Consider the following 25,928-nt stretch of genomic DNA (forward strand, 5'->3'; position numbering starts at 1 on the left):
TTTGAATTATGGTGCTGGAGGAGACTCTTGAGAGTCCCATGGACTGCAAGAAGATCAAACCTCTCCATTCTGAAGGAAATCAGCCCTGAGTGCTCACTCGAAGGACAGATCCTGAAGCTGAGGCTCCAATACTTTGGCCACCTCATGAGAAGAGAAGACTCCCTGGAAAAGACCCTGATGTTGGGAAAGATGGAGGGCACAAAGAGAAGGGGATGACAGAGGACGAGATGGTTGGACAGTGTTCTCGAAGCTACCAGCATGAGTTTGAGCAAACTGCAGGAGACAGTGGAAGACAGGAGTGCCTGGCGTGCTCGGAAACGTACCGGGACCCAATGCAGGTCTTTCAGGTCCAGTGTTACTGTATACGGTCTTGGTGGCCACTCCCAGTCACCAGTCTGGTTGCCGCATTCTGGATTAGTTATAGTTTCCGGGTCACCTTCAAGGCTAGCCCCATGTAGAGCGCATTGCAGTAGTCCAAGCGGGAGATAACTAGAGCATGCACCACTGTGGCGAGACAGTCCGCGGGCAGGGAGGGTCTCAGCCTGCGTACCAGATGGTGCTGGTAGACAGCTGCCCTTTATGCAGAATTAACCTGCGCCTCCATGGACAGCCGTGAGTCCGAAATAACTCCCAGGCTGCACACCTGCCCCTTCAAGGGCACAGTTGCCCCATTCAGTAGTCCCCCACACCCACCCGCCCCCTATCCCCCAAAAACAGTACTTCTGTCTTGTCAGGATTCAACCTCAATCCGTTAGCCGCCATCCTTCAGATGTCTTCTAAAGCTTGCATAGTTACTTATCTCTTTGGCTCAGGGGTTGCATAACTCCACACCCTCCAATTTTTCTCCAGGGAAAATAGGGATGGAAATAGGGACATTCTGAGATCAAATCAGAAACCGGGATGACTTCTGTGAATCTGTGACTGATCCTCAAAAATAGGGACACTTGGAGGGTCTGCAGCTAGTGAGTATATTTTGCAAAATTATATTTTAAAAATCTAAATTAAAATACATTTTCTTTGATTTGCTGAAAACCTAAAATTCCTCCTGTGTGCCCAGTGTGGTTTTTCTGCACACTTAGTAAGCACACCCACTGACGCAATGCTCCTCTGTCATTGTCGACCTTTGTTGTTGTTGTTTAGTCGTTTAGTCGTGTCCGACTCTTCGTGACCCCATGGACCAGAGAACGCCAGGCACTCCTGTCCTCCACTGCCCCCCGCAGCTTGGTCAGACTCATGATGGTAACCTCGAAAACACTATCCAACCATCTCATCCTCTGTCGCCCCCTTCTCCTTGTGCCCTCCATCTTTCCCAACATCAGGGTCTTCTCCAGGGAGTCTTCTCTTCTCATGAGGTGGCCAAAGTACTGGAGCCTCAGCTTCACAATCTGTCCTTCCAGTGAGCACTCAGGGCTGATTTCCTTCAGAATGGAGAGGTTTGATCTTCTTGCAGTCCATGGGACTCTCAAGAGTCTCCTCCAGCACCAGAATTCAAAAGCATCAATTCTTCGGCGATCAGCCTTCTTTATGGTCCAGCTCTCACTTCCATACATCACTACTGGGAAAACCATAGCTTTAACTATACGGACCTTTGTTGGCAAGGTGATGTCTCTACTTCTCAAGATGCTGTCTAGGCCTGTCATTGCCCTTCTCCCAAGAAGCAGGCGTCTTTTAATTTCGTGGCTGCTGTCACCATCTGCAGTGATCATGGAGCCCAAGAAAGTAAAATCTCTCACTGCCTCCATTTCTTCCCCTTCTTCGACCTTTGGCAGGTCTTTATTCTCCATAAGGTACTGAATGGCCACTCGGTGCGCGGCTGAGCAGCAGAAACGAGCAGAACTTTTTTTTTGTGGTGGGGTGAAAGATTTCTGCCTCTTTTACTTGGTCTGCTATGTTCAGCTCTTCTAATTGTTCTTTGCTGAGTTCCTTCTCCTTTCTAATGGTGTATTTTGCATTGATTTACTGGATTGATTTATTCACATGTGCCCATCCAATTTGAACTCGCAATATATACGCTAGCAGCCCACTAGGAAGGCGCACATTGGCTCTGACAGAAGAAGGAGCGAGTGAGTCTTCCAAAGCTACCAGGAAGTCTCCTATTCGGATGCGAGTGATCAGTCTGCATTTCTAAGTCTATGCGCAGTGATGCTAATCTGGACCACATCCTCCTCCTCCTCCTCCTCCTCCCGCTTTGGGATGAAGGAGGATTCGGAACCACGTGATTCTTTCAACATCTCTACGCGGGAGCGGGCGGAGGAGGCGCGCAGGTCGCCCGGCGGGCGGACAGACAGACAGACCTACAGGCAGGCACGCCCCTAGTGAGTGTTTCCAGAAGCCCTTGACTTTAGCTGCTTGTCGTCGTTTTTTTGCGCCGCCTCCTGAGCATGTGCAGAGTGCATTCACCCTCCGGCGGAGTCCCCTGCTGCTCTCGCGGCAGCGTCGGTGCCGGGTCTGTTTTGCGCCCTAGGCGAAGCTAAATACTTGCGCGGGCGCGCACCCAAAACGCCCCCCTCCCCTGCTAACTTCGATTTTCAAAAGCCTTGCAGGGTGGGGTGGGGGGTGGGGGCGGAATGAAAACTTGAAGCTGCAAAGTTTATTTTAAATGGCAAGAAAAAGCAGCGCCTCGATCTTAAATTGCCTTTCTCAAGCGTGAAAGAAAACTAGTTTGCCTAAAACTGTGCCCCACTTGGCCTAATGATGGCACCCTAATGATGGCCTCCCCCATCCTGCCTGGGCGAAGGATGCTCAGAGGCTGCTCAGACACCCTTTCCAAATTATTACAAAAGCACACATATCTATTTGGCGGTTACTAATATTATGATAATTATTTGTGTGTGTGTGCTTTTGCAACAGACTGCAGAAATATCCAGCTTCTTTATGGTCCTGCTTGCCTTCATATTTGTAAATTGGTCCTCTTTTAGTTCCTTTTCAGGGCAGCCTGACATGCAGAAACCGAGTTGGTGAGAACCTTTCCCTCCACCCCCCCTCCCCCATGACTTCACTGCCGTGCTAGGGAAAGTATTCTATGGCACTCTTTACAACGCAGGACACAAAATCCTTCTTACCGTTGTGGTACTTGCACATATTTACACCTGGTTTTAGTTAAACGCCATTCATTAGTATCAATGCGCTTACTCCCCCGGTACTCCTTCCTTTCCATTGGATATTCTTGCCGCCGTGCGCCAAGACAGATCATTGTCGTTATTCCAGAACATCTGGAACGCAAATGATTACGTATGGAGCCTTTGACAGCTCTAATCACATCATCCCGATACGAGCCCAGCAAAAACAAATGCTTGAATGTGCTATTCCTACCTCGCAGTTCTGTCCCTGAAACATTTTCATCTATAGCTAGATAAATTGCAGGTGGGACTGAGACTCCAGGGCGGAGGGGGTTTATGTAATGTTTACCTGATGAAAATCACACACCAAGTACTATTGGTGTCCGTAGTGGGGGTGAGGGGGGTGCTTTTCAACAGGAGACTGGGAAAAGATTGTATTCCTAGACACACATGTATACCTGAAGAAGCGTCTCCACCCCCATCGTTCAGCCCAGACATTGAGGTCCAGCTCCGAGGGCCTTCTGGCGGTTCCCTCACTGCGAGAAGTAAGGTTACAAGGAACCAGGCAGAGGGCCTTCTCGGTATTCGCACCCGCCCTGTGGAAAGCCCTCCCATCATATGTCAAGGAAATAAACAACTATCTGACTTTTAGAAGACATCGGAAAGCAGCCCTGTTTAGGGAAGTTTTTAATGTTTGATGTTTTATTGTGTTTTTAATATTCTGCTGGGAGCTGCCCAGAGTGGCTGAGGAAACCCAGCCAGATGGGCAGGGTAGAAATAATAAATTATTATTATTATTGCATGCAGTGGGGCATGATCCTGATCATGACTCCTGGTGGCTTAAGAGAGAAAACCCACCTGGTATGCTAAATGCACTCGTGCATTGATCATGCAGAATTTGGCTCTAAGCTGAGTTGCTGGCTGAAATATTCCACTTCTCCTTCACCTGAGGCCGTGACTCAAAATCAGTAGCTTCCCCAGGGAAGAACTGCTGTGGCCTGTGATTTTTCTTGACACATTTCAGATTTTGTACAGTACAAAATCATCTGAGTGGTGCCTTGATCTGTCAGAGGGAGCACGTCTCGTATTTTGGCCTGCAAATTCAGCATTATGCATTGGAGCTTGTGTCGGTTTGCACTTTGGAATTTTGTGTGTGTGTTTTTTTTCTCTTCCCCAGCACACACTCCTCAAAGGAAATGCAGTCGGAGAGAATAATCCAAGATAGTTTGTCAGTCTTCATCCAGAGTCATATCCCAGGTGCTGACCTGAGGTACGTTTTATCTCACTTTGGGTCTAGGACAGCCATACAGAAGCGTGTCATGTTTTCCATGCGAAATCACTGTGTGGATTTTCATTAGCGGTGTGTCGCAACTGTGTTACAGAGTGGGCTGGCATCTACTAGCCTTTGTGTCTCTGGGACCTCTATGGTGATATTTCAGTTCCAAATCCAGTTTACGGAAGCCAAGTTCCTAAATTGAAACTGCATGGCGCGGCCTTCACGGTGCCTGTTGTCCAACTGTAGGATTTCCTTCTTCTGAAACCACAAACCTTACGTAATGAGTATTTTTAGTTACTGTACTGGAGCAAAGCCAAAATTGGCTTGCTGTAGCACTGTGGGGATTCAATATGTTTTGTTTTTGTAGAAAATTAGAGTGATGGAGTGTATAATTTTAACAAGTTGTTATGGCTGAGTAAGCTGGATGTGTAAACAAATTAATTTATGGGTGCAACCTCCTTTTCTCCTTTCCTTTCCCCCTTTTCTCTGATGCTTTTCAAAGAGGGTCTTATTCACAGTATTAGAATGTCATCATGGCTTATTGATCCTCCTACTTCCATAGGTAAAGGGATACGGTGGAGTTGTGGGTTAAACCACAGAGCCTAGGACTTGCCGATCAGAAGGTTGGCGGTTCGAATCCCCGCGAGGGGGTGAGCTTCCGTTGCTCGGTCCCTGCTCCTGCCAACCTAGCAGTTTGAAAGCACCTCAAAGTGCAAGTAGATAAATAGGTACCGCTCTGGCAGGAAGGTAAACGGTGTTTCCGTGCGCTGCTCTGGTTTGCCAGAAGTGGCTTAGTCATACTGGCCACATGACCCGGAAGCTGCACGCCGGCTCCCTCGGCCAATAAAGCAAGATGAGCGTCGCAACCCCAGAGTCAGTCACGACTGGACCTAATGGTCAAGGGTTCCTTTACCTTTACCTTACTTCCATAGGTACTCCTCAGTCTTTATTTAGCTGTACTCATAGATGTCAGATGATATCGTCATTAATGGTGAATGTAACATTTAATTAATAATTTGTTAATTGCTATGAGTGCCTACAGTAGAAAAATAATTGCATAATTGTTAAATGTCTCGTGGGAGAAGCTTAAGTGTCAAAATAATTATCTGCTCCCCTCTCTATTCTTCACCAGTAAGCTTTCCTTCTGTCTATAGCTTACCTGGCACTCTGGACTTCAGGAAAGGTCAGACTCTTTCCTTTAAAAAATGAAAAATCCTAATTTTATAGACACACAAATTATGGCAAACCCAGTATTTTACATAAACGGCGTAACTGTACATTTCTGAGCCAACCTTCATGTGGAAATAGTATCCCTCAGCTTCCATTTCTATGAACTGTAAATAATCATTGATGTGGATATTTTAAATAGTTATTTTTAAAAGTTTCATTCTTGGGGCAGTAGAGCAGGGGAGCAGGCAGCAAATGCTGAATTATTCTAGAGGCTGAAGAGATTGTTGAAGATGGATTTCCAGTTTTAATTTCTGGCTTTGCCTTTGAATCAAAGGTTTTCTTTAAAAAAAAAAAAAACAAACGTTCCTGGCTGCAGCAAAAGCTTTTCCATAGGGACTTAATAGGCTGCCTCATAGCATTAGTCAATCTTGCTCAGTATTGTCTATGCCAGGATTTTACAAACTTGGGTTTCCAGCTGTTTTTGGACTCCAAATCCCATCATCCCTGACCATTGGTCCAGCTAGCTAGGAGTGATGGGAGTTGTGGTCCAAAAACAGCTGGAGACCCAACTTTGGGAAACCTTGGTTTACGCTGACTCAGGCAGGTTTCGTTCTCGGTCCTCTCTGGAGATACCTGACCGATGGTGAAGAATTTAGAGCAGGGCTGGGAGATCTGTAGCCCTCCAGATATTGTTGCAATTCAGCTCCCATCATCCCTCACATTTGGCCAATCTGACTAGGGTGGAAAGAAAACTGCACAGTGCTTATTGAATAGTGACTTAACAAAGCACATTGTTCACAGGATTCAAAATGTTTGGGTCGCTGCAACAACATAGCAAAAAGGAGCGGCAATATTTTTTATTGTTCCATTCATGGCTTTTTAACATAAACATGTTTTATAAAGCTGATTGGGGAAGAAATCTAAATGAAACATTAACTGCAGTTCATCTTAAGGAATCAGGTGGCTTTTATCCAACAGGGTGTGATAAGCAAATGGAATGTGTCGGGTTTCTATAATCTTTTTGCTTTGCTTTCCTTTCCCCACCCTCAGTGGTCTGGATGACATTGTTTTCTCCTACGTGGCAAGCATCCTGGAAGGGCTTGGGTCCCACGAGTCGTTTGAAGAGAATTTTGACATGGACACCTTTATGGAAATGATGGGAGCGTACGTCCCTGGCTTTGCGGAAATCAACAGGTAAATGTTACTGCTTTTAAAAGATGTGATCACACCTGAGCTCAGTGAGTGAGCTCTTCTGATATGTGCTGCCTAGGCCATACCTGTCAGAGTCTTGCTCTGCTGTTGTCAACATTTGGATCTCCTTCTGCTTGTATTTGCTAGATTTCAGTGGTGGAGAATTTCAGCTTATTAATTTTACAGCAAGTGCCAATCTTTTGTTTCCAACTTTGTCCCCGGTTAATTTGGAGACAAATTAGATAATAGGTAGGTCATCCCTACAAAGGTCTCCTGCTTTCAAGTTTCTGAACTTGTGTTCTAACTTTCGGGGGTGGGGTTACTGAACTTCCTTTTTTAAAAAATCATTTTTATTTGATTTTACAAATACAAATTTATAACATCCAAATGCATGTCCATATAGAGAGATTACTCTGAATCTCAAGACTTTTCCCCCCACATCCCCCCCATGGGTCCTATTGTCAACATTTACAGCTGCATATTATTCCATATTCTAGATTTTAAATCAATCCATATTATCCATGGTATTTGTTACATACAAGTAGGTTTCAAATCCTGCTAATGTTTCCATCTGCTTGCAGTGGTCTCCTAGATAAATTATAAATTTTCCCCATTTTTAAAAAGTTTTTGTCCTCTTGGTTTCTGAGTTTCCCAGTCAGCTTGGCCATTTTAGTGTAGTCCATCAGTTTAACTTGCCATTCCTCTCTGGTAGGGACTTCGTCTTCTTTCCATCAGGAATTACTGAACTTCCATGCCTTATGAACTCATGTCTTCATGGGAGGTCTCACGTAATACAGTCATCATCGTATAGTCCTCCTAGGTTTTCCCAGCGCTACTTCAGTCCTGCAGATTTCAAACAGTGGGGTCTGAACAAAGCATTTTGACTGAAGTTATTCAGAATGATCATGTGGCTACAAATTATATTGGTCTGCATGCCTTTGCCATTTTGTAATGTTTTGCGATGAATAGAGTCTCTTTGGCGTTTGCTCTCCTTACCTCTGTCTCCGCTAGACGGGATACTGCGATGGGAGAGGAAATTTCCCGGTTGCTCCTCAATCTGGTCTTTGCCAATAATGCTCTGTCCTTTTCTTGCAGTAGCAACGTTTGTGAAATGATGTTTTCTCTCTCAGAAAGGCTCCATGAAGCCCGCAGTAAACGTAAGTCGTGTGATGAGCACTCGGGTGACAGGCAGTATTGTCTGGCTAAAGGTGTTGTCCAAGAGGCTAACTGGAATACAAGGCTTGTAGCACACTGAATAAGAGGAGGTAGAATTAAGATACATCAAGGTCTTGGATACCACACATAATTTCTTAGTATAAAGTGATTTTGGGATGGTGGGAAGACCCTGGCCCTAGAGGAATACAAAAAAACCCAGCACAGTTGGCATTTTGCCACCCATTTTGAATCTTTTTTGGGTTGTGAGTCTCTTTGAGTTGCCTTGGGCAAGAGAAAGCGACTAACAAATTCAGTGAATGATAATAATAATTAATAATATTTAGCTTGAACTTTTAATACTTGATTACTATATTAAAGTTGTATTTAATATATGGTGCTTAGGGTGGGGGGCAGGTAATAAATCAAACTTACAAATGATGGTAACTGGAGATGTCAAGAGTTGAACTAGCTTTAAGAACAGTTTCAGGTTAAGAACGGACCTCCAGAACGTATTAAGATCTTAACCCGAGGTACCACTGTAATAGTGCCAGAAGAGACAAGCCAGAAGAGACAAGTCTTCACGGTGGAACATGACACTGAATATATGAAAACACTTGTGTAGAGTTCTGTGCCGCCAACTTCTCATTTAAGCCAGTCTACCTTGCCCATATGTGCAGCTTTAGAACGTGAGAGGTCCACGGTCCATTTTGACATCATTTAGATAAGCTATGCAATAAACACAGTGTTTCTAGTATAAATACAAAACTGCCTAGGCAGTGTTTCACATGGCTTGCTAAGATGTATAAGACTGAAGCAGATAAGTGCTAGAGATGCAATGAGGTCGAGGGTATGTTCTTTCATATGTGGTGGACCTGTAAAAGGATAAAAGAGTATTGGGAAATCATTTATAATGAATTGAAAAATATGTTTAAAAGCACGTCCCCCCCCCCAAAAAAAACCCCAGAGTCCTTTCTGTTGGGGATAATTCAGAAGGAAATTCCCAGGTGTCAAAAAAGGTTATTTATGTATGCTACTACTGCGGCCCGTGTTTCATTAGCCCCCAAATGCAAAATGAGCGAGGTCCCAACTAAAGAAGAATGGCAGCTGAAACTGATGGAATATGTGTAGCTTATTCTTACAGAATAAGAGAACAAGAGGAGCATACATTTAAAGAAGATTGGAAAACATATATTGAATATATGGGGGCGTATTGTGTACATTTGAAAACGTTGGTAGCATTAAGATAAATTAAACAGTGCACATAAGTTTTGATAGATGTAATAATGGAATACTGAATGGTTTAGTTTATATAAAATATGCAGGGATTTATGTTATGCAAAATGAACATGGAAAGAGAAGACAGGAAGTCACTGATATTTTAAGGTTGTTTAAATGAATATTTTGGAGGGACGCTGGTGGCGCTGTGAGTAAAACCTCAGTGCCTAGGACTTGCCGATCGTATGGTCGGCGGTTCGAATCCCCGCGGCGGGGTGAGCTCCTGTCTTTCTGTCCCAGTTCCTGCCCACCTAGCAGTTTGAAAGCACCCCTAAGTGCAAGTAGATAAATAGGTACCACTTTATACCGGGAAGGTAAACAGCGTTTCCGTGTGCTGCGCTGGTGCTGGCTCACCAGAGCAGCTTCTTCACGCTGGCCACGTGACCCGGAAGTGTCTCTGGACAGCGCTAGCCCCCGGCCTCTTAAGTGAGATGGGCGCACAACCCTAGAGTCGGACACGACTGGCCCTGACAGGCAGGGGTACCTTTACCTTTACCTTTAAATGAATATTTTATATTGTAAAACAGAAAATTTAATTTAAAAAATTAATAAAGTGGTACAAATTGTCTTGTTCTCTTTGAGCGGCAGGTAGGTGGGTCTGCTAGGGTCTTTTGTGTCTAAAGGTGTTGTGCATCTTCCAGAATACACCATGCAGAGCAGGAGCCATGTAAAATCTGAAGCAACGGCCCATTTTTATGAAGAGGGAGCAAGTGTGTCTGAGGACAACAGGCTGTCGTATTCCCCAGTCGAGGAAGCCCCAGCAGAGGTATGGACTGTGGGAGGTTCAACTTTAGTGGCCTCTTCAGCTAACTCTGGTTGGTGGATTTCCTTGTGAAATTCTTTTTTTCCTGTCCACCGTGCCATCGCAGCTGATTACTTCCCTAAAAACTGAGAGGGTTTGTTTTGCAGAGTGGGGTTGCAATAAATGTGTGTTTGGTCCATTCCTAGAACATATTTCAGGGAAGTTTCAGGGAAGTTTTTAACGTGTGATATTTTATTGTATTTTTGCTTTCTATGGAAGCCGCCCAGAGTGGCTGGGGAGGCCCAGCCAGATGGGCGGGGTATAAATAAATTATTATTATTATTATTATTATTATTATTACATCTCGGGATTGTGGGTTCAAGCCCCAGGTTGGCCAAAAGATTCCTGCATTGCAGGGGCTTGGACAAGATGACCCTCGTTGTTCCTTACGATTCCTTCTGTTTCTTCCTTGGCTTGACCAGGAAACACATGGTGATCCAGTGGAAATGATTCTGGAGATGTTTCCATCCTGCACGGTGAGCCAAGCCCAAAAGGCTCTAGGCATGGCCTTGGGGAACCTGGAAGAGGCAGCACAGCTCATCCTAGAGGAGAAGGTGCAACTCAACACCCTGGATACAACCATACAGGTAATAGTAATATTTTTATTATTCATGCCCCACCCATCTGACTGGGTTGCCTCAGCCTCTCTGGGCAGCTTCCAAGACATATAAAAACAAAACAAAACATCACACATCAAAAGTCTTTCCTATACAACGCTGCCTTCAGATGTCTTCTGAAGCTTATGTACTTACTCATCTCCTTGACATCTGATGGGAGGGTGTTCCACAGGGCAGGTGCCACTACCGAGAAGGCCTTCTGCCTGGTTCCCTGCTGTAACCTCACCTCTCACAATGAGGGAACTGCCACAAGGCCCTCAGAACTGGACCTCAGTGTCCGGGCTGAACAATGGGGGTGGACACACTCTTTCAGATATACTGGGCCAAGGCCATGTAGGGCTTTAAAGATCAGCGCCAGCACTGTAGGTCTTTCAGGACTGGTGTTATATGGTCTCAGTGGCCACTCCATCACCAGTTACCTGCTGTGTTCTGCATTAGTTGTAGTTTCCGAGTCACCCTGTAGCCCCACGTAGAGCACATTACAGTACAGTGGTACCTCGGGTTAAGTACTTAATTTGTTCCAGAGGTCCATTCTTAACCTGAAACTGTTCTTAACCTGAAGCACCACTTTAGCTAATGGGGCCTCCTGCTGCCGCCGCGCCGGCAGAACACGATTTCTGTTCTCATCCTGAAGCAAAGTTCTTAACCTGAGGTACTATTTCTGGGTTAGTGGAGTCTGTAACCTGAAACATCTGTAACCTGAAGCATACATAACCCGAGGTACCACTGTAGTCCCAAGTGGGACAGAATCGGGTATTGTCCCATAGCTGTGCCATGCCAGGAAGCAAACTGGGAGAAACCAGGTCATTTTTAGCCAGGTGAAAGAGGAGTTTCTGGACCGAACTGCCAAGTATTCCACCTGTGCTGGGAATCAAAATTCAAATGGTAGCCTGTTAGAAAGTCTACGTTTCAGTACAGAAGCTGTGTGTGATTCCACTTTCTTTATCATTGGAGAATATAGGTTTCCTCCATAAAACCTTTAAAATAAGAGTGGGGAACCCTTTTCAGCTCTCAAGCTGCATTCCTCCTTCCAGAGGTTGCACAGCAAGGCCACAGCAAGCAGAGTGACAGGTGCCAGTCTATGCTGCATGCAAGAGCCAGGAAAGCCAGAGGTTGCTATGCATGTGTGTATATCCATCCGGGCAAACGATGTCTTATCACATTTCAAAGGCTGTGTTGCAGCCATGCAAACATCACACAAGAACAGCACGGAGCAAGACTGGAGAGGGGCATGGCCAGGGATGGTACCAAGGGCCTGAGAGTGACGCCTGGGGGGGCCACACTCAGCCTATGAAACAAACGTGTCCCAGCTCTGCTTTAAAATGTTAAAGGTTTGATTAGTTCAAGATCTGTCAGTGTATGCAGTTGGAGCCCTTCCAGCATTTCCTATTCTTTCAGGTTGATCTTAGCCTTCCCAATCCTACAATATACCATGTTACTACCTCTGTGTTATGTTGTTGTTGTTGTTTAGTCGTTTAGTCATGTCCGACTCTTCGTGACCCCATGGACCAGAGCACGCCAGGCACTCCTGTCTTCCACTGCTTCCCACAGTTTAGTCAAATTCATGCTGGTAGTTTCGAGAACACTATCCAACCATCTCATCCTTTGTCGTCCCCTTCTCCTTGTGCCCTCCATCTTTCCCAACATCAGGGTCTTTTCCAGGGTGTCTTCTCTTCTCGTGAGCTGGCCAAAGTATTGGAGCCTCAGCTTCACGATCTGTCCTTCCAGTGAGCACTCAGGGCTGATTTCCTTCAGAATGGAGAGGTTTGATCTTCTTGCAGTCCATGGGACTCTCAAGAGTCTCCTCCAACACCATAATTCAAAAGCATCAATTCTTCGGCGGTCAGCCTTCTTTATGGTCCAGCTCTCACTTCCATACATCACTACTGGGAAAACCATAGCTTTTACTATACAGACCTTTGTTGGCAAGGTGACGCCTCTACCTCTGTGTTATAATCAAGCTTTAAACAGCCATGCACGTAATACATTTATTTTAGAACCTGGTGCAGGGGAATGGATAGTTCTCTGATGGACCTCACAAACTTTAGATCACACTCTTTTTTTCTTTTTCTTTTTGACAAGGCACCTTTCAGCTTTCCCTGCATAACAGCAGTTATGGAAACTGGTTGCTGGGATCATGATGCTCACAAATATCCAGTATTCTCTACATCTAAGCTGTATTAATACTCCCCAGGCAACAGCTGAATGCGAGTCTCACCTTCTCGTATTTCTGTTTCTGCGTTTCCTGTCCTGCTCTTTCCTTTTAGGAAGCTTCAAGATCCCAGAAGACACCCAAGCAAGGCGAATTAAAGCAATTTATCTTGGAGAAGTAAGTAACAAGGCACAAAAATCAATTCAGGAAGTGTGGTTCAAAGTGGTCAGACTTTATTTTGGCTTTCAGTCCAGCGCTAGAAATATGTGTGTGTCACCTCTAATTGGGAAAGAGCTTCCTTGCAGTCAGCGTTGCCAGGGCTGTAGCCACCAGCAAGGGATTATATATGGGGTCTGCCCCATAAGAGACATTCCAGGCCTGTTTCCTGAATGTTCAGCTTTCCATCCATAAAACAGTAGCAACAGTGAATTATCCCCCGGTGAATGCAGTACCCCAGGCACAGATGATGATGTGTCAAATGCAAATACTGATTTAAATGTACACAGAGCATAAGTGCTAGAATTATTAGTGTACGTTATTCTACTGCAGTTTAATGTCGTTCAGCGGGGGGCACAGATGCTAAGTCTCATGTTACTAAATATGACTGCTAGGTGCGACCCTGAAGCGCAAGGCAACTCTGACAATTTCTGGCTTTTTCGATATGAGCTCGGGACACCAAAAATGAACATCAGTGCCAAACATCAGCTTTCACAGAACCGTATAGTTGGAAGGGACCCTGACAATCATCTAGTCCAGGGGTCAGCAAACTTTTTCAGCAGGGGGCCTGTCCACTGTCCCACAGACCTTGTGGGGGGTCCAGACTATATTTTTTTTTGGGGGGGGGGGAATGAATTCCTATGCCCCACAAATAACCCAGAGATGCATTTTAAATAAAAGGACACATTCTACTCATGTAAAAAGACGCTGATTCCCGGACCGTCCGCGGGCTGGAATGAGAAGGCAATTGGGCCGCATCCGGCCCCCGGGCCTTAGGTTGCCTACCCATGATCTAGTCCAAACCCTTTCCCCCATAGTAGTAGCAGTAGTAATTAATGAATAAATTAATTAATTAATTACTCATACCCCACCCATCTGTCCGGACCTCCCCAGCCACACTCAGCGGCTTCCAACAGGATATTAAAAACACAATAAAAAATCAAACATTAAAAACTTCCCTAAACAAGGCTGCCTTCAGATGTCTTCTAAAAGTCAGACAGCTGTTTATTTCCTTGACATCTGGTGGGAGGGCGTTCCACAGGGTGGGCGCCACTGCCGCAATGCAAGAATATGCAGCTGTCCCATACGGGGATGGAACCTGCAGCCTTGGCATTATCAGCACCACACTCTAACCAGATGAGCTATCCAAGCTGATTAAATAGGTTTAATAAACCTATTTAAATAAACCAATGGGTTTCAAACAAAATCACTGTTCTAAGCATCCTGGACTGTATTAAACGGGCCTCGGTCAAGAGAAAGGAGTTGGGTGTGTTCCCAATTCCCTGTTGGCTCTCTTTATAGTGCAAGCCACACTGTATTTTCGATATATTGAATTTCTGTGGCTGGAAAGAAAACTGAACAGTGTGAGAGGAGAAAACATGTCCAGCTGTACTATCAAGAAGAGGAATACATCTCTCTCAACATTTGACCTTAGATGATCAAAATACCGTATTTTTCGCTCTATAAGACGCACCAGACCACAAGACGCACCTAGTTTTTGGAGGAGGAAAACAAGAAAAAAAATATTCTGAATCTCAGAAGCCAGAACAGCAAGAGGGATCGCTGTGCAGTGAAAGCAGCAATCCCTCTTGCTGTTCTGGCTTCTGGGATAGCTGCGCAGCCTGCGTTCGCTCCATAAGACGCACACACATTTCCCCTTACATTTTAGGAGGAAAAAAGTGAGTCTTATAGAGCAAAAAATATGGTACTTACTTCTGTACAGCAGGACCTACTGGGGGAGACAACAGCAAAAAGGTACAGTCACAAAGCTTTCCGGAGGCATTTTTATTTAAAAATCTATATGCTGTTTCATCTGCATCCTTACCGCAGAAGAGTCAATGGAATCAGCACTACACAGCAGAACTGGCTGCTAAATTTAAGTTACCTGTCAATCGCACATATGGCTCTGCCATGTGGGAAAGGGCGTGTCCTCTATATAACAAACTTTAAAACCAACAGGGTGGGAACTTTTCTCCAAAGGAAGAAGGGGAAACTTTCCACCGGCAAAGCGTTTTGCACTTTCCTAAAAGACCCACCTCTCAAGAGGGCTTTGTGCATTTCTTGTGTGTTTTAGGTACATGATGGTAGATAATGAAGAGGATCAGAAAACACACAGGCCAGCGCCCCCCAAAGAGGTAAGCAACACAAACGTATGCAAGCCAATAGCTGAAATAGGGGAAAGAACTTTTATAACGCAGCCTCACTGCTTTGTATCATTATTTACAGTGGTTTGAGGTCGGGCAGACAAACTGTGGGCATCTAACCTGTTACCAGCAAAAAGCAGACAAATGGCTTTAGAGTAGATTTGCCACTCAGAGCTAGGGGGATAGATAATAGCTTAAAAAGTTGCATCAACCCCTATCTCAATGTCTCTAGCACCAAACTATTGCTACCCCCATTTTACTGCCTTTGTGTTCACTTTTAGTAAACTGCAACAGATGCCAAGGTCATCGGGGCTATTTTATGTACACACAGGACTTGGCAATAGTAGATTTCAGTAAGCATTCATCCAGGCACTGAGATCAGATAGTGCCATGCTTTTCCAGATATACAATTGCTTCAGAAAGGAATCTCTGGGACAGGCACGTCTTGTAGGGGTCTTGCAAATAAATGGTAGGGGAAAACTATTTGCTCTGCATGAGTTCCGTGCATGAGTTCCATGAACTCAAGAGGCCAGGTTTCATATCACAGGATTTTTTTTGGGGGGGGGGGGGTGGGAGGGGGCCCTGTGAAAAACAAATAGTTGGAAGGGAACCCAGTCCACATAATCCAGCATCCCTCAGTCTCTTCAATTAAGTGAGATCACAAGTTAGATGTCCTCCAGAACTGTTCATAAAAGCAAATAACTTCAAGCAAAAGAATCCAATTACATCCTGAAAGCTACTTTCTTTTTATGGTGATTTTGAGAGTGTATCACTCAAGTACTGTCCCTACCCTTCTAGAATACAGCAAGATGTATAGCTCTACATCTTAAGTTACTGTAACCCCAAAGAGGATGCCCCCCCCCCCCCGCAATGAATTCCTATCTAAACACAGCAGCCCTTTTGGAACGAGTCCTTTACATGCAGTATAGTATTCCCCAAAGTATAACTAAAGCACATTTTCTGCACCGAAATTGAAGACACTCCGCATGAAGAGAGGCCATTTCCCTATGTACCGTATTTTTCGCACCATAGGGCGCACCGGACCATAGGGCGCACCCAGTTTTTTTTGGGGGGGAAATCAAGGAAAAAATATTTTCCCCCCCCCAGCCCCAAAGAGCAGCATACAGGCTGCACACAACCTCTCCCTGCCAGAGGGGTTGCGCAGCTATGGAAGAAGGCAAGGCAGCGAGCGGGATGGATCCTGCTCACTGCTTTGGCTTCCCCTTTAGCCCCCTGCAGCCTCTCCCTCCCGGGAGAGGCTGCGTGGGGCTAAAGAATCCATAGCTCCGTGCAGCCTCTCCTTGCGGAGGGGTTGCGCGCAGCTGTGGAAGAAGGCAAGGCAGCGAGCGGGATGGATCCTGCTCGCTGCTTTGGCTTCCCCTTTAGCCCCGTGCAGCCTCTCCTTGCCGGGAGACGCTGTGCAGGGCTAAAGAAGCCATAGCCCATGCAGCCTCTCCCTGCCGGGGGGGGGGGTTGCGCGCGGCTATGGCAGAAGCCTGCATTCGCTCCATAGGACGCACACACATTTCCCCTCAATTTTTGGAGGGGAAAAACTGCGTCCAATAGAGCGAAAAATACGGTATTTCCCTCTTCTGAGCACACGTTTTGTTTAAACAGCAGATTCTGCTGCGTCTCTTGTCTTGTAGGTCATTAAATAATGCAACCACAGCCAAATTCCCAGCAGAGGCCATGTGTTCTGGTCTTTCCAGCTTCCAGTGCGTCATGCAAAGATGTAGCAGCCAGTCTCCACTGTGGATGGGTCATCTTGAGCTCCCAGGAAGGAGCCTTGCGTTAGTGCAGTTATTTGTGCAAGGAATTAACTATTCCACCAACCAATTCACAAAGAAACAGCCCATTCAGATTGGAAAGCAACTCAGCTTCTGTTTTCGTTCTTTGCCCTTAGGCTCCCAAGAAGATGATTCGCTACATTGACAATCAGGTAGTAAGTACAAAAGGGGAACGATACAAGGATATCAAGAAGGCAGAGAGTGAAGAAATGAAGAGAACGTACATCAGTCTCAAGCCAGCCAGGAAATATAAATTCCACTAAGGGCCACTCAAGTCCATCACATGCCTTCTGCTTGGGTACTCGTTTTAGCCGTTTTCTCACCATCTACCAGCCAAGAGTGAAGAAACCCTTCTGCCTATTTATCTGGGGGATGAAATTTAGAATTAGAAGTTTGTGTTTACATGCTTGAGAACTAACTCTCCATATACAGAAGCAGGGCCTATGGTGACTGTAGGAGCTGCTGCTGCTCCTCCTGCTCTTTCCTTTTCCTTACAGCAGTTTACTACGCTAGTGTGCTGCTTGTGTTGTTTTATGACAAGTCATTTGAAATTTGTGCATAATGTATGATCACGTTCGCCTAACACAGTAAAGCTAGCTTCCCTGACTGCTACAGAGTCAAAAAGTGTGCTTCCTTTTAGAAAGCTATTTTCCGACTGGTTTCTAAAAGATCGGCTCTAAGAATTTCACTCGTTCATCCAATTCTCACCTTTCGCTGTGAGAAGGTGAGAATCTAATAAATATTCCCCCTTTAACCGCATACACAGAAGAAGCTACATGCACCAGCACAGGTGTGGTCCACATTTGCCCTTAAAAGCAGGAGGGTATTTGGAGAATGCCACTCTTCTCAGCACTCTGGTAGCAGCACTCCCCTATCTACCCTGAAGCCTTTAAGGGCACAACAGTCTGTTGCACACCTGAAGGAAGGATCTCTCCCCACTCTCTCTAGGAGGGTAAGGACTTCTCCAGCACTCAACTCAAAGCAGAAAGGATGTCGTACTAATATTGCCAGCTGTCAACCTTACTCCCCAGTTATTATAGATTCCGCCCACCCGCCCCAAAATCCCTATTTATCTTTGGAGGTCCACATGAAGTGCAGTTGGGTAAAATGGGTAAAACATCATTGCAACTGCCTGCCAGCAGTCGCTTCACAGCAGCAAGCCTGAAATCCAACTCTAGAATATCCTTGAACGTACATGCTATGTATCTGTTGGCCAGGATGCATCAAAACACATCCTTGTTGTCCATTGTGATGCAAGTGGGTTTGTTTTTCTAATGCGCGTACAGGTTTCCCAGCAAGGGGTATTGGTAGCTCAGAACCAGCCCGGCTTGAAGGGATGAGACGTAAACCCTCCTCAGCAGCAGAATCCGACAGGTCTTCCTGCAGGCAGCCACCAGGGACCACTGGACAGTGCCTTGCCTTCATTAGATCTGAAGATTGATAAAAGGGGCAAAACCCACTACATCTTGCAAGAGAACCAGGGCGCGCTGTAGTGGAGGTTCCACGTCTACCTCCACACCACGATTGCGAAGGATGCTGAGGCTGGATTCTACCACGTCGTGGCAGTGCTTCACCTTCAGAGCACGCAGCTTGGGGCAGTACTCTGCCAAGGTCCTATCAAAAGAGAAGATGCAAGAAGTTTAAGTTTGCAGTCTCCTGCCAGCATCAGAGTTGCCCAAACCAGCTGGGGTGGGGCTACTCCAATAAGGCACACATTTTACATTCAGAAGATCCTAGAGTCAATGCCTGTGGGAATCCTGCAAGAAATTCAACAGCAAGCAGCAAAAAACCTCCATCCCTCATCTCTACTACTGTCCAGCTAATATCCAGCAAATTGTCTCTGCCTATCATAGCAGAGAAAGACTAGGGATTAAGTTACATAACTGCTGTACGACGTGTGGGGGTTTTGCAGTTCTTCTGATACAGAAATTCAAGACAGAACGTGGTCTTGTAAATTAGTCAGCTTGGCCCAAGGTTACAAGAAGATGTTCCATATTGTAAAAAGAGAAGTGGCTGTAAATAGCCTTGGAGGGGCAGAGTAAAGTCTCTGGTAATCAAGGAAAGGGGTATTTGGTGTTCTTCCCCATGGCTTTCCCTACCTCTGCTAGCCCACAAGTCTCCAAGTAGCCTTTCAGAACACCAGTAATCTATTTCCATTTGCTGGTCTCTGAAAGTTGGCCCAGCCAAAATGATATGTGCAAACAAATTGTAAGCCCACGATGCTGTAGAATTTGCATTTGCTGCGGCTGGAGAAATTTAGGCTTCAAGCTGCAGAATCTGTACTTTTGATATAGGATTCCACAAACTCCAGTACTTTTACTGCCATTGTGAAAAGCCAAAATAATCCAAGGCTGATGTTTTACTTTTTACTTTTTCCCTGGATCAGGAGGGTAACAACACTATTTAAACATTCAAAATCAAACTGACCCTGCCTAGAAAAGACAGGTCCCAATGAATCATCGTTCATCCAAGAATCCCGCCGAAGGCAAGAAACACCAAAAACCAGCACAGAGAATGTCAACTTCCGTGTTCCAAAAATAAAGATGTAGCTCTCGTGGTGAGAACATTGTAAGGCAAAAGCAATTTTTAGTTAAAGCTTAGAATCATAGAATCATAGAGTTGGAAGAGACCACAAGGGCCATCGAGTCCAACCCCCTGCCAAGCAGGAAACACCATCAGAGCACTCCTGACATATGGTTGTCAAGCCTCTGCTTAAAGACCTCCAAAGAAGGAGACTTAAAACATAGCGGGGCGGATATAAGTTTCAAAGGCTGGAACTTCCACATCCTTCAAGCTAAAGGAACAAAAGTGGAGCGGGAGGGGACACAACTATAAAAATAACCAGAAGAAATACAAGGAAAAATAGCTGCAAAGTATTGTGGAAAGTTTGTGGCATTTTAAATACATCCATCAATGGAAAATGTGATTTACTCTTTCATGAAAATGGCCCAAAAAGGACTGCATGCCAGGTAATTTGAGAAGACCTCCATCTTTTAATTTATTGATTTATGCTTGACTGTTTTTAATTTCTCATTTCATTTGCCATATAAAATCTATCATCCTCCACCCCATCTGGTTATTTATATTGGAATGACCTGTAGTTATAAGCAATAAACTGAATAAAAGCTATCATAATAGGATAGGATTTATATTGACTAGTGGTTAGTATGTCCAACTAGACCTGGGAAGCCCTGGGTTTTAAAACCCACCCTACCAAAAGGCTCACCGGGTGGCCTTGGGCCAGTCACTATTTATCAGAGTTGTTATGAGGATGAAACCCTATATTTTGCCTTGAGCTATCTGGATGGCGCTGTGGGTTAAACCACTGAGCCTAGGACTTACCGATCAGAAGGTCGGCAGTTCGAATCCCCGCGACGGGGTGAGCTCCCGTTGCTCGGTCCCTGCTCCTGCCAACCTGGCAGTTCGAAAGCATGTCAAAGTGCAAGTAGATAAATAGGTACCACTCCGGCGGGAAGGTAAACGGCATTTCCGTGCGCTGCTCTGGTTTGCCAGAAGCGGCTTAGTCATGCTGGCCACATGACCCGGAAGCTGTACGCCGGCTCCCTCGGCCAGTAAAGCGAGATGAGCGCCGCAGCCCCGGAGTCGGCCACGACTGGACCTAATGGTCAGGGGTCCCTTTACCTTTACTATTTGGGTGAAAGGCATGATATAAACACATTAAATACACACGGAACTGTTGCACCCATTACCTAATGGAGTTGTTCTTGACCCGCAGGCAGCCTGTGAGGTCGAGGTGCTCCAGTTCGGGACAGGCTTTGGCAATCTCCTCCACTGCTGCGTCACCCACATTCGCGTTGACAGCCAGCGAGAGAGACTTCAGTCTGTTACACCTCTGTGCAAGGTAACAGATGGCTTCATCTTTCAGCTGCCGGCAGGCTGTAAGGTCCAGGGACTCCAGCTCCTTGCAGTGGTCAGCCAGGCTCCGCAGGGAGAGGCTGTCCACCCACTCGCAATGAGCCAGAGAAAGCCGGCGCAAATTGGGGCAACTCAAAGAGATGGCCACCAGGGCATGGCGACTCAGCTGTACGCAGCCATTCAACTCAATTTGCTGCAAATGGTGGTTCTGGCCAATCACAGGAAGCAGCTCCTTGTCAGACAGCCAATCGGAACAGTTCTGTAGTGCCAGCTGTTGCAACACCTCGTTGTCTTTTAGCAGGATGCAGAATGCAGCTTTCGGAATGTTTGGTCCCACCTGCCATAGGCAAGAAGACAAAATGGGTTGTTGCTGCAGCATTTTAATAATCCAAGCGCGCTCTCCTCCAGCCCTAATTTTTGTTTGCAGAGCTAATAAATGCAATTGGCATTAAAGGGTAGGGTGTAAATTACAGAAAGATAATATCTGTAAATAATAATTAAAAAATTGAAGGGAGCAAGTCTATTTTAACCATCCTAAAATTACTTTGCATAAAGTAACTATTCCTGTTTTGGCTCTGCATACTCCTCTTGAGAGTTCAAACTACAGGCTTGTGCGTTAAAGTAAGCATACTCTTCTAGAAACTTCTGCTATAATCTGGAGAATGCTTTTTTTAAAAAAAAGTCAATTTGTAGAGTTTATATGCATAATTGGAGATTTAAGCACCAACTTTACGTACACAATGCTCACATCACATATAGATGTGAATTTCTATATGACCAAATATCCCTGTAAAACTATTAACTTTCAAGCTATATTTTACATCCAAAAATCTGGTGGAATAAGGATCAGATAACAGTTTATTTTTCCTAGAAATAAATTGTCTTTCGTGCCACCCTGCTTTCTTCTGCACAGGATCAATTACTGAACAAACTCACTGCTGAAGCTCAAAAGTTCAGCACCAGGAATATTAACTCTTATCTTACACTGACTTATTCCCAACACTAATTGAGAAACCAGAGAGCTTGATCCAAGCACCTACAGCTAATTTCACAAAGCGTGGCAGATAGTGATGGTGTTGCCGCTCAGTATCTTTTTTCTAAATTGCTATATTAAAAACAACAAAACAGAAACAATCAGCCCCACACTCACTCTGCCATGTGACTGAACGCACACATTCTTACCACATGCACAACATTACCCATACCTGCCTAGAATCAAAGCAGCGCATGTTGGTGAGGTAAAGCTGAATTAGAGACTGAAATGCCTTGCTGACCCTCTGCAGGCTCAGGAGTTGCCTCAGAGGGAGATACGAGAGAACATGGGGGAAGAGGATGTCTTCCCAGGGCAGGTCCAATAACTGCTTTCTGGAATAAAAAAAAAGGAAGTCAAGAAAGCAGCTGCTTAAAAAGGAATGCGGCAGGGCAGTCCACCGTGCATGAAAGTAATCTTAAGAGAACTGCTTTAACAATCAAGCAGCGTGTGAACTTTGAGACAGATAAATATATGTAAGTAAATAAATAAATTTGTGCCCCGCTTCTTCCCTGACAGGATCTCGCCCCCCTACAGAGCAGCGCCGGATTTAGGGCAGTGCAGGCAGGTTCACCTGCGCAGGTCTCCTAGCTGAGGCAACATCATTTAACCCAAAGTTTTGCCTTCACCCCAGGGCCGGATTTAGACTTGATGAGGCCCTAAGCTACTAGAAGGTAATGGGGTCCTTTATATGTCCAGCTGTCCTTTGTCAACAACCAATTATGGCTGTTTTGGGGTTGAATATATGCTATATGGTAATTTATGGACCTAATAGGTATCTAAAGCCATTTGCACATGCAGAATGCAGGCACCCTATATATAGAAATGAGCAAACCAGTGATATTTTAGGAAGCAGGCTAGCAGGCGGAGCCCATGGCTTACATCATAGGAGCCTACACAACACAAAACACTGTTGCTCTATGTAGGTTTTATTTAATTTCTTTTTTTTATCTTATATCTTGGAAATGTATATCCAGTGGATTTTTTTTCCCTTTTATTTTTTTTGGGCCCCCCAAGAGAGTGGGGCCCTAAGCTACAGCTTGTTTAGCTTATACGTAAATCTGGCACTGAGAGCAACACAAGTCCTCAAGTGCCCACGTCCCTGCCTCGGGACACACCCCTCGCACAACCACCCTGGTGGATTGGGCAGGTTGGGATTCATAGAACTGTGGAGTTGGAAGGGGCTCCGGGTTGTCATCGGGGATGCGGGTGGCGCTGTGGGTTAAACCACGGAGCCTAGGACTTGCCAATCAGAAGGTCGGCGGTTCGAATCCCCGCGATGGGGTGAGCTCCCATTGCTCAGTCCCTGCTCCTGCCAACCTAGCAGTTTGAAAGCACATCAAAGTGCAAGTAGATAAATAGGTACCGCTCTGGCGGGAAGGTAAACGGCGTTTCCGTGCGCGGCTCTGGTTCGCCAGAAGTGGCTTAGTCATGCTGGCCACATGACCCGGAAGCCGTACGCCGGCTCCCTCGGCCAGTAAAGCGGCCAGTAAAGCCACAACCCCAGAGTCGGTCACAACTGGACCTAATGGCCCTTTACCTTTACCTTTTACCGGGGTGTCATCTAGTCCAACCCCCCCCCCCGTGATGCAGGGATCTCCAGTACAGCACCCATGACAGATGCCCATCCAACCTCCACTTAGCATCGTACAACCTGAGGAGTCGGGGGGGTGGGGGGGAGTTCCCTGGGGGGGGTCATCTAGTCCAACCCCCGCATGCAGGGATCTCCAGTACGGCACCCATGACGGGTGCATCGTACAACCTGAGGAGTCGGGGGGTGGGGGTAGTTCCCCGGGGGGGTCATCTAGTCAGTGGCGTAGCGTGGGGGGTGCAGGGGGGGCCGGCCGCACCGGGCGCAACATCTGGGGGTTAGGGTTAAAGGTAAAGGTAAAGGTACCCCTGCCCGTACGGGCCAGTCTTGACAGACTCGGGGGTTGTGCGCCCATCTCACTTAAGAGGCCAAGGGCCAGCACTGTCCGGAGACACTTCCGGGTCACGTGGCCAGCGTGACATCGCTGCTCTGGCGAGCCAGAGCCGCACACGGAAACGCCGTTTACCTTCCCGCTGGTAAGCGGTCCCTATTTATCTACTTGCACCCGGAGGTGCTTTCGAACTGCTAGGTTGGCAGGCGCTGGGACCGAGCAGCGGGAGCGCACCCCGCCGCAGGGATTCGAACCGCCGACCTTTCGATCGGCAAGTCCTAGGCGCTGAGGCTTTAACCCACAGCGCCACCTGCGTCCCCTTAGGGGGTTAGGGTTAGGGGGCGCAAATCCACAGGTTAGGGGGTGCAAATCCACAGGTTAGGGGGTGCAAATTACTTGCCTTGCCCCGGGTGCTGACAACCCACGCTACGCCACTGCATCTAGTCCGCCCCCCCCAAATGCAGAAAATACTGCCCTGCGTGGGCTCGAACCGCCCACCTTCCGGTTACCAGACAAACGCGCCACCGGCTCTCTCCACCCCCACCGAGGCAAGTCTATTATATGACTCGGTGGGGAGGGGTGTTTTTTTCCCTCCCCAGACGCCCCCCCCCCCACTCTCCAGCCGCCCATCCCCCGCCTCTCCGCACCTGACGCCCATCCCCCGCCTCTCCGCACCTGACGCCCGCCGGCCCCGAGTGCCGCGCTCCGCCCGGAGGCTCCATCCTTCTGAGCTGCCGGCAGGTACACCGTCAGACAGACAGCCGCAGCCGCTGTCGCGTAAATGACATCACGGGCGTCGAAAGCGTCGCTTCTTTTTTGCGTCCTCTACCGCTTCCTTACCCGGCGGGAGGGAAGGACCGCGCGCATAGAGCTATGAAGGGTAGAGTAAACCCGCCCAGGTTGTCCTGCTGATTTTTTTTTATTATTATTATTACCGCCAGTATTCTGCATTTAATTACTCACAGGGACTCAGGGATGAAATAAAGGCGGCTGGAGACATAGGGAGGGGTGGAGCAAACCCATCCAGTTGTCTTAATGCGAGTTGTTATTATTGTTATTACTATTATTTATTTGTGCCCTGCCTTTCCCATTCCTTCACAGGGACTCAGCGCCGCTGACAGATAATATAAAGGCAGCTAAAAACATATGGGGTGGGGAGTAAACCTAGGCAGTTGTCTTAATATGAAATTTTATTATTATTACGTATTTATTTATACTCTGCATTTTCTCCTTCACAGAGACTCGAGGCAGCTGATATAAAATAAGGGAAGCTAAAAACATGAGGCGGGGAGGAGTAAACCCATCCAGTTGTCTTAATATGAAATGTTGTTGTTTTTACTTATTTATGCCTTTTCCCCCTTACAGGGATTCAAGGCAGCTTACAGATAAAATAAGGGTAGCTAAAAACATGCACGGAGAAGGAAACAATCATTAAAAAGCAATTCAACATATGTATTTGCTTTTAAATTATTGCTCCTGTGTCATACCCTCCAACATTTCTCCAGTGAAACTAAGGACGCCCTATTCATCATCATCATCATCATCATCATCATCATTATTTATACCCCACCCACATGACTGGGTTGCCCTAGCCACTCTGGGAGGCTTCCAACATATATAAAAACATAATAAAGCATTAAACAACTTCCCTATACAGGGCTGCCTTCAGGTGTCTTCTAAAGGTTGTATAGTTACTTAACTCCCTGGCTCGGGGGTCATGTCATTCCATACCCTCCAACATTTCTCTGATGAAAAGCGGGACATTCTGGGATCAAATCAGAAACCAGGATGGCTTCTGTAAATCCGGGACTGTCCTTGGAAAATTTGGACACTTGCAGGGTCTGCTCTGTATGTGTGTGTGTGATCTATTGAAAACATACAAATTATTATAATAAAAACAGCATGGCACCAACCTTTTCATTTTAAGCACCATAGGCGTAGGCAGGATTTATGGGAGGGGGGGCAGGACACCCACCTGTTGTCATCCTCTGTCCGGCTCTGTTTAGCAGATTCGGAATGAAATGTCTCAACAACAGTTGTTTTAAATTACTTTCGTTTGACCCCAACTGCTCAGAAAAATCTCTCAAAATCTTTCTACAATTTCTACTTTTAGTTAATTATTTTTATTTATTTACTTGCTTTAGGTGGAGACAGTTGCCCTCCCGGCTTCGCCTATGAAAAGCAGTCAGTTGCCGAAGGCCGGTTGTAATAGGAAGGTCTTCGACTGCTGGCAGAAGGACAGACAGCAAGGAAGGA

The 25,928-nt window shown here is 46.2% G+C and overlaps 2 protein-coding genes across 3 annotated transcripts; one reads left to right on the forward strand and one right to left on the reverse strand.

Annotated features, from left to right (window-relative positions):
• The first annotated feature begins 2,172 nt into the window (after nucleotides 1-2,172).
• Nucleotides 2,173-17,451, forward strand: CUEDC2 (CUE domain containing 2). 2 transcript variants are annotated; one of them, XM_079975416.1, is made up of 9 exons: nucleotides 2,173-2,315; nucleotides 4,237-4,329; nucleotides 6,556-6,699; nucleotides 7,792-7,853; nucleotides 9,768-9,892; nucleotides 10,351-10,515; nucleotides 12,813-12,874; nucleotides 14,988-15,048; nucleotides 16,961-17,451. In XM_079975416.1, exons 1-9 carry the CDS (start codon nucleotides 2,194-2,196, stop codon nucleotides 17,105-17,107), a joined length of 981 nt encoding a protein of 326 aa, XP_079831542.1. In that variant the 5' UTR covers nucleotides 2,173-2,193; the 3' UTR covers nucleotides 17,108-17,451. The 2 variants fall into 2 exon arrangements, with proteins under 2 accessions (XP_079831542.1, XP_079831543.1); XM_079975417.1 differs by having other exon boundaries at nucleotides 7,795-7,853.
• Nucleotides 17,452-17,601: 150 nt separating this feature from the next.
• Nucleotides 17,602-24,488, reverse strand: FBXL15 (F-box and leucine rich repeat protein 15). Its single transcript, XM_079975468.1, has 4 exons — nucleotides 24,348-24,488; nucleotides 21,926-22,085; nucleotides 20,555-21,057; nucleotides 17,602-18,458 (listed from the first exon to the last, which is right to left on the reverse strand). The coding sequence occupies exons 1-4, from the start codon at nucleotides 24,392-24,394 to the stop codon at nucleotides 18,269-18,271; spliced, it is 900 nt and encodes a 299-aa protein (XP_079831594.1). The 5' UTR covers nucleotides 24,395-24,488; the 3' UTR covers nucleotides 17,602-18,268.
• Between the last annotated feature and the right edge of the window lie 1,440 nt (nucleotides 24,489-25,928).

Source organism: Podarcis cretensis (genome assembly GCF_951804945.1).
Source record: "Podarcis cretensis genome assembly, chromosome: 5".
In the NCBI taxonomy this organism is placed as follows: Eukaryota; Metazoa; Chordata; class Lepidosauria; order Squamata; family Lacertidae; genus Podarcis; species Podarcis cretensis.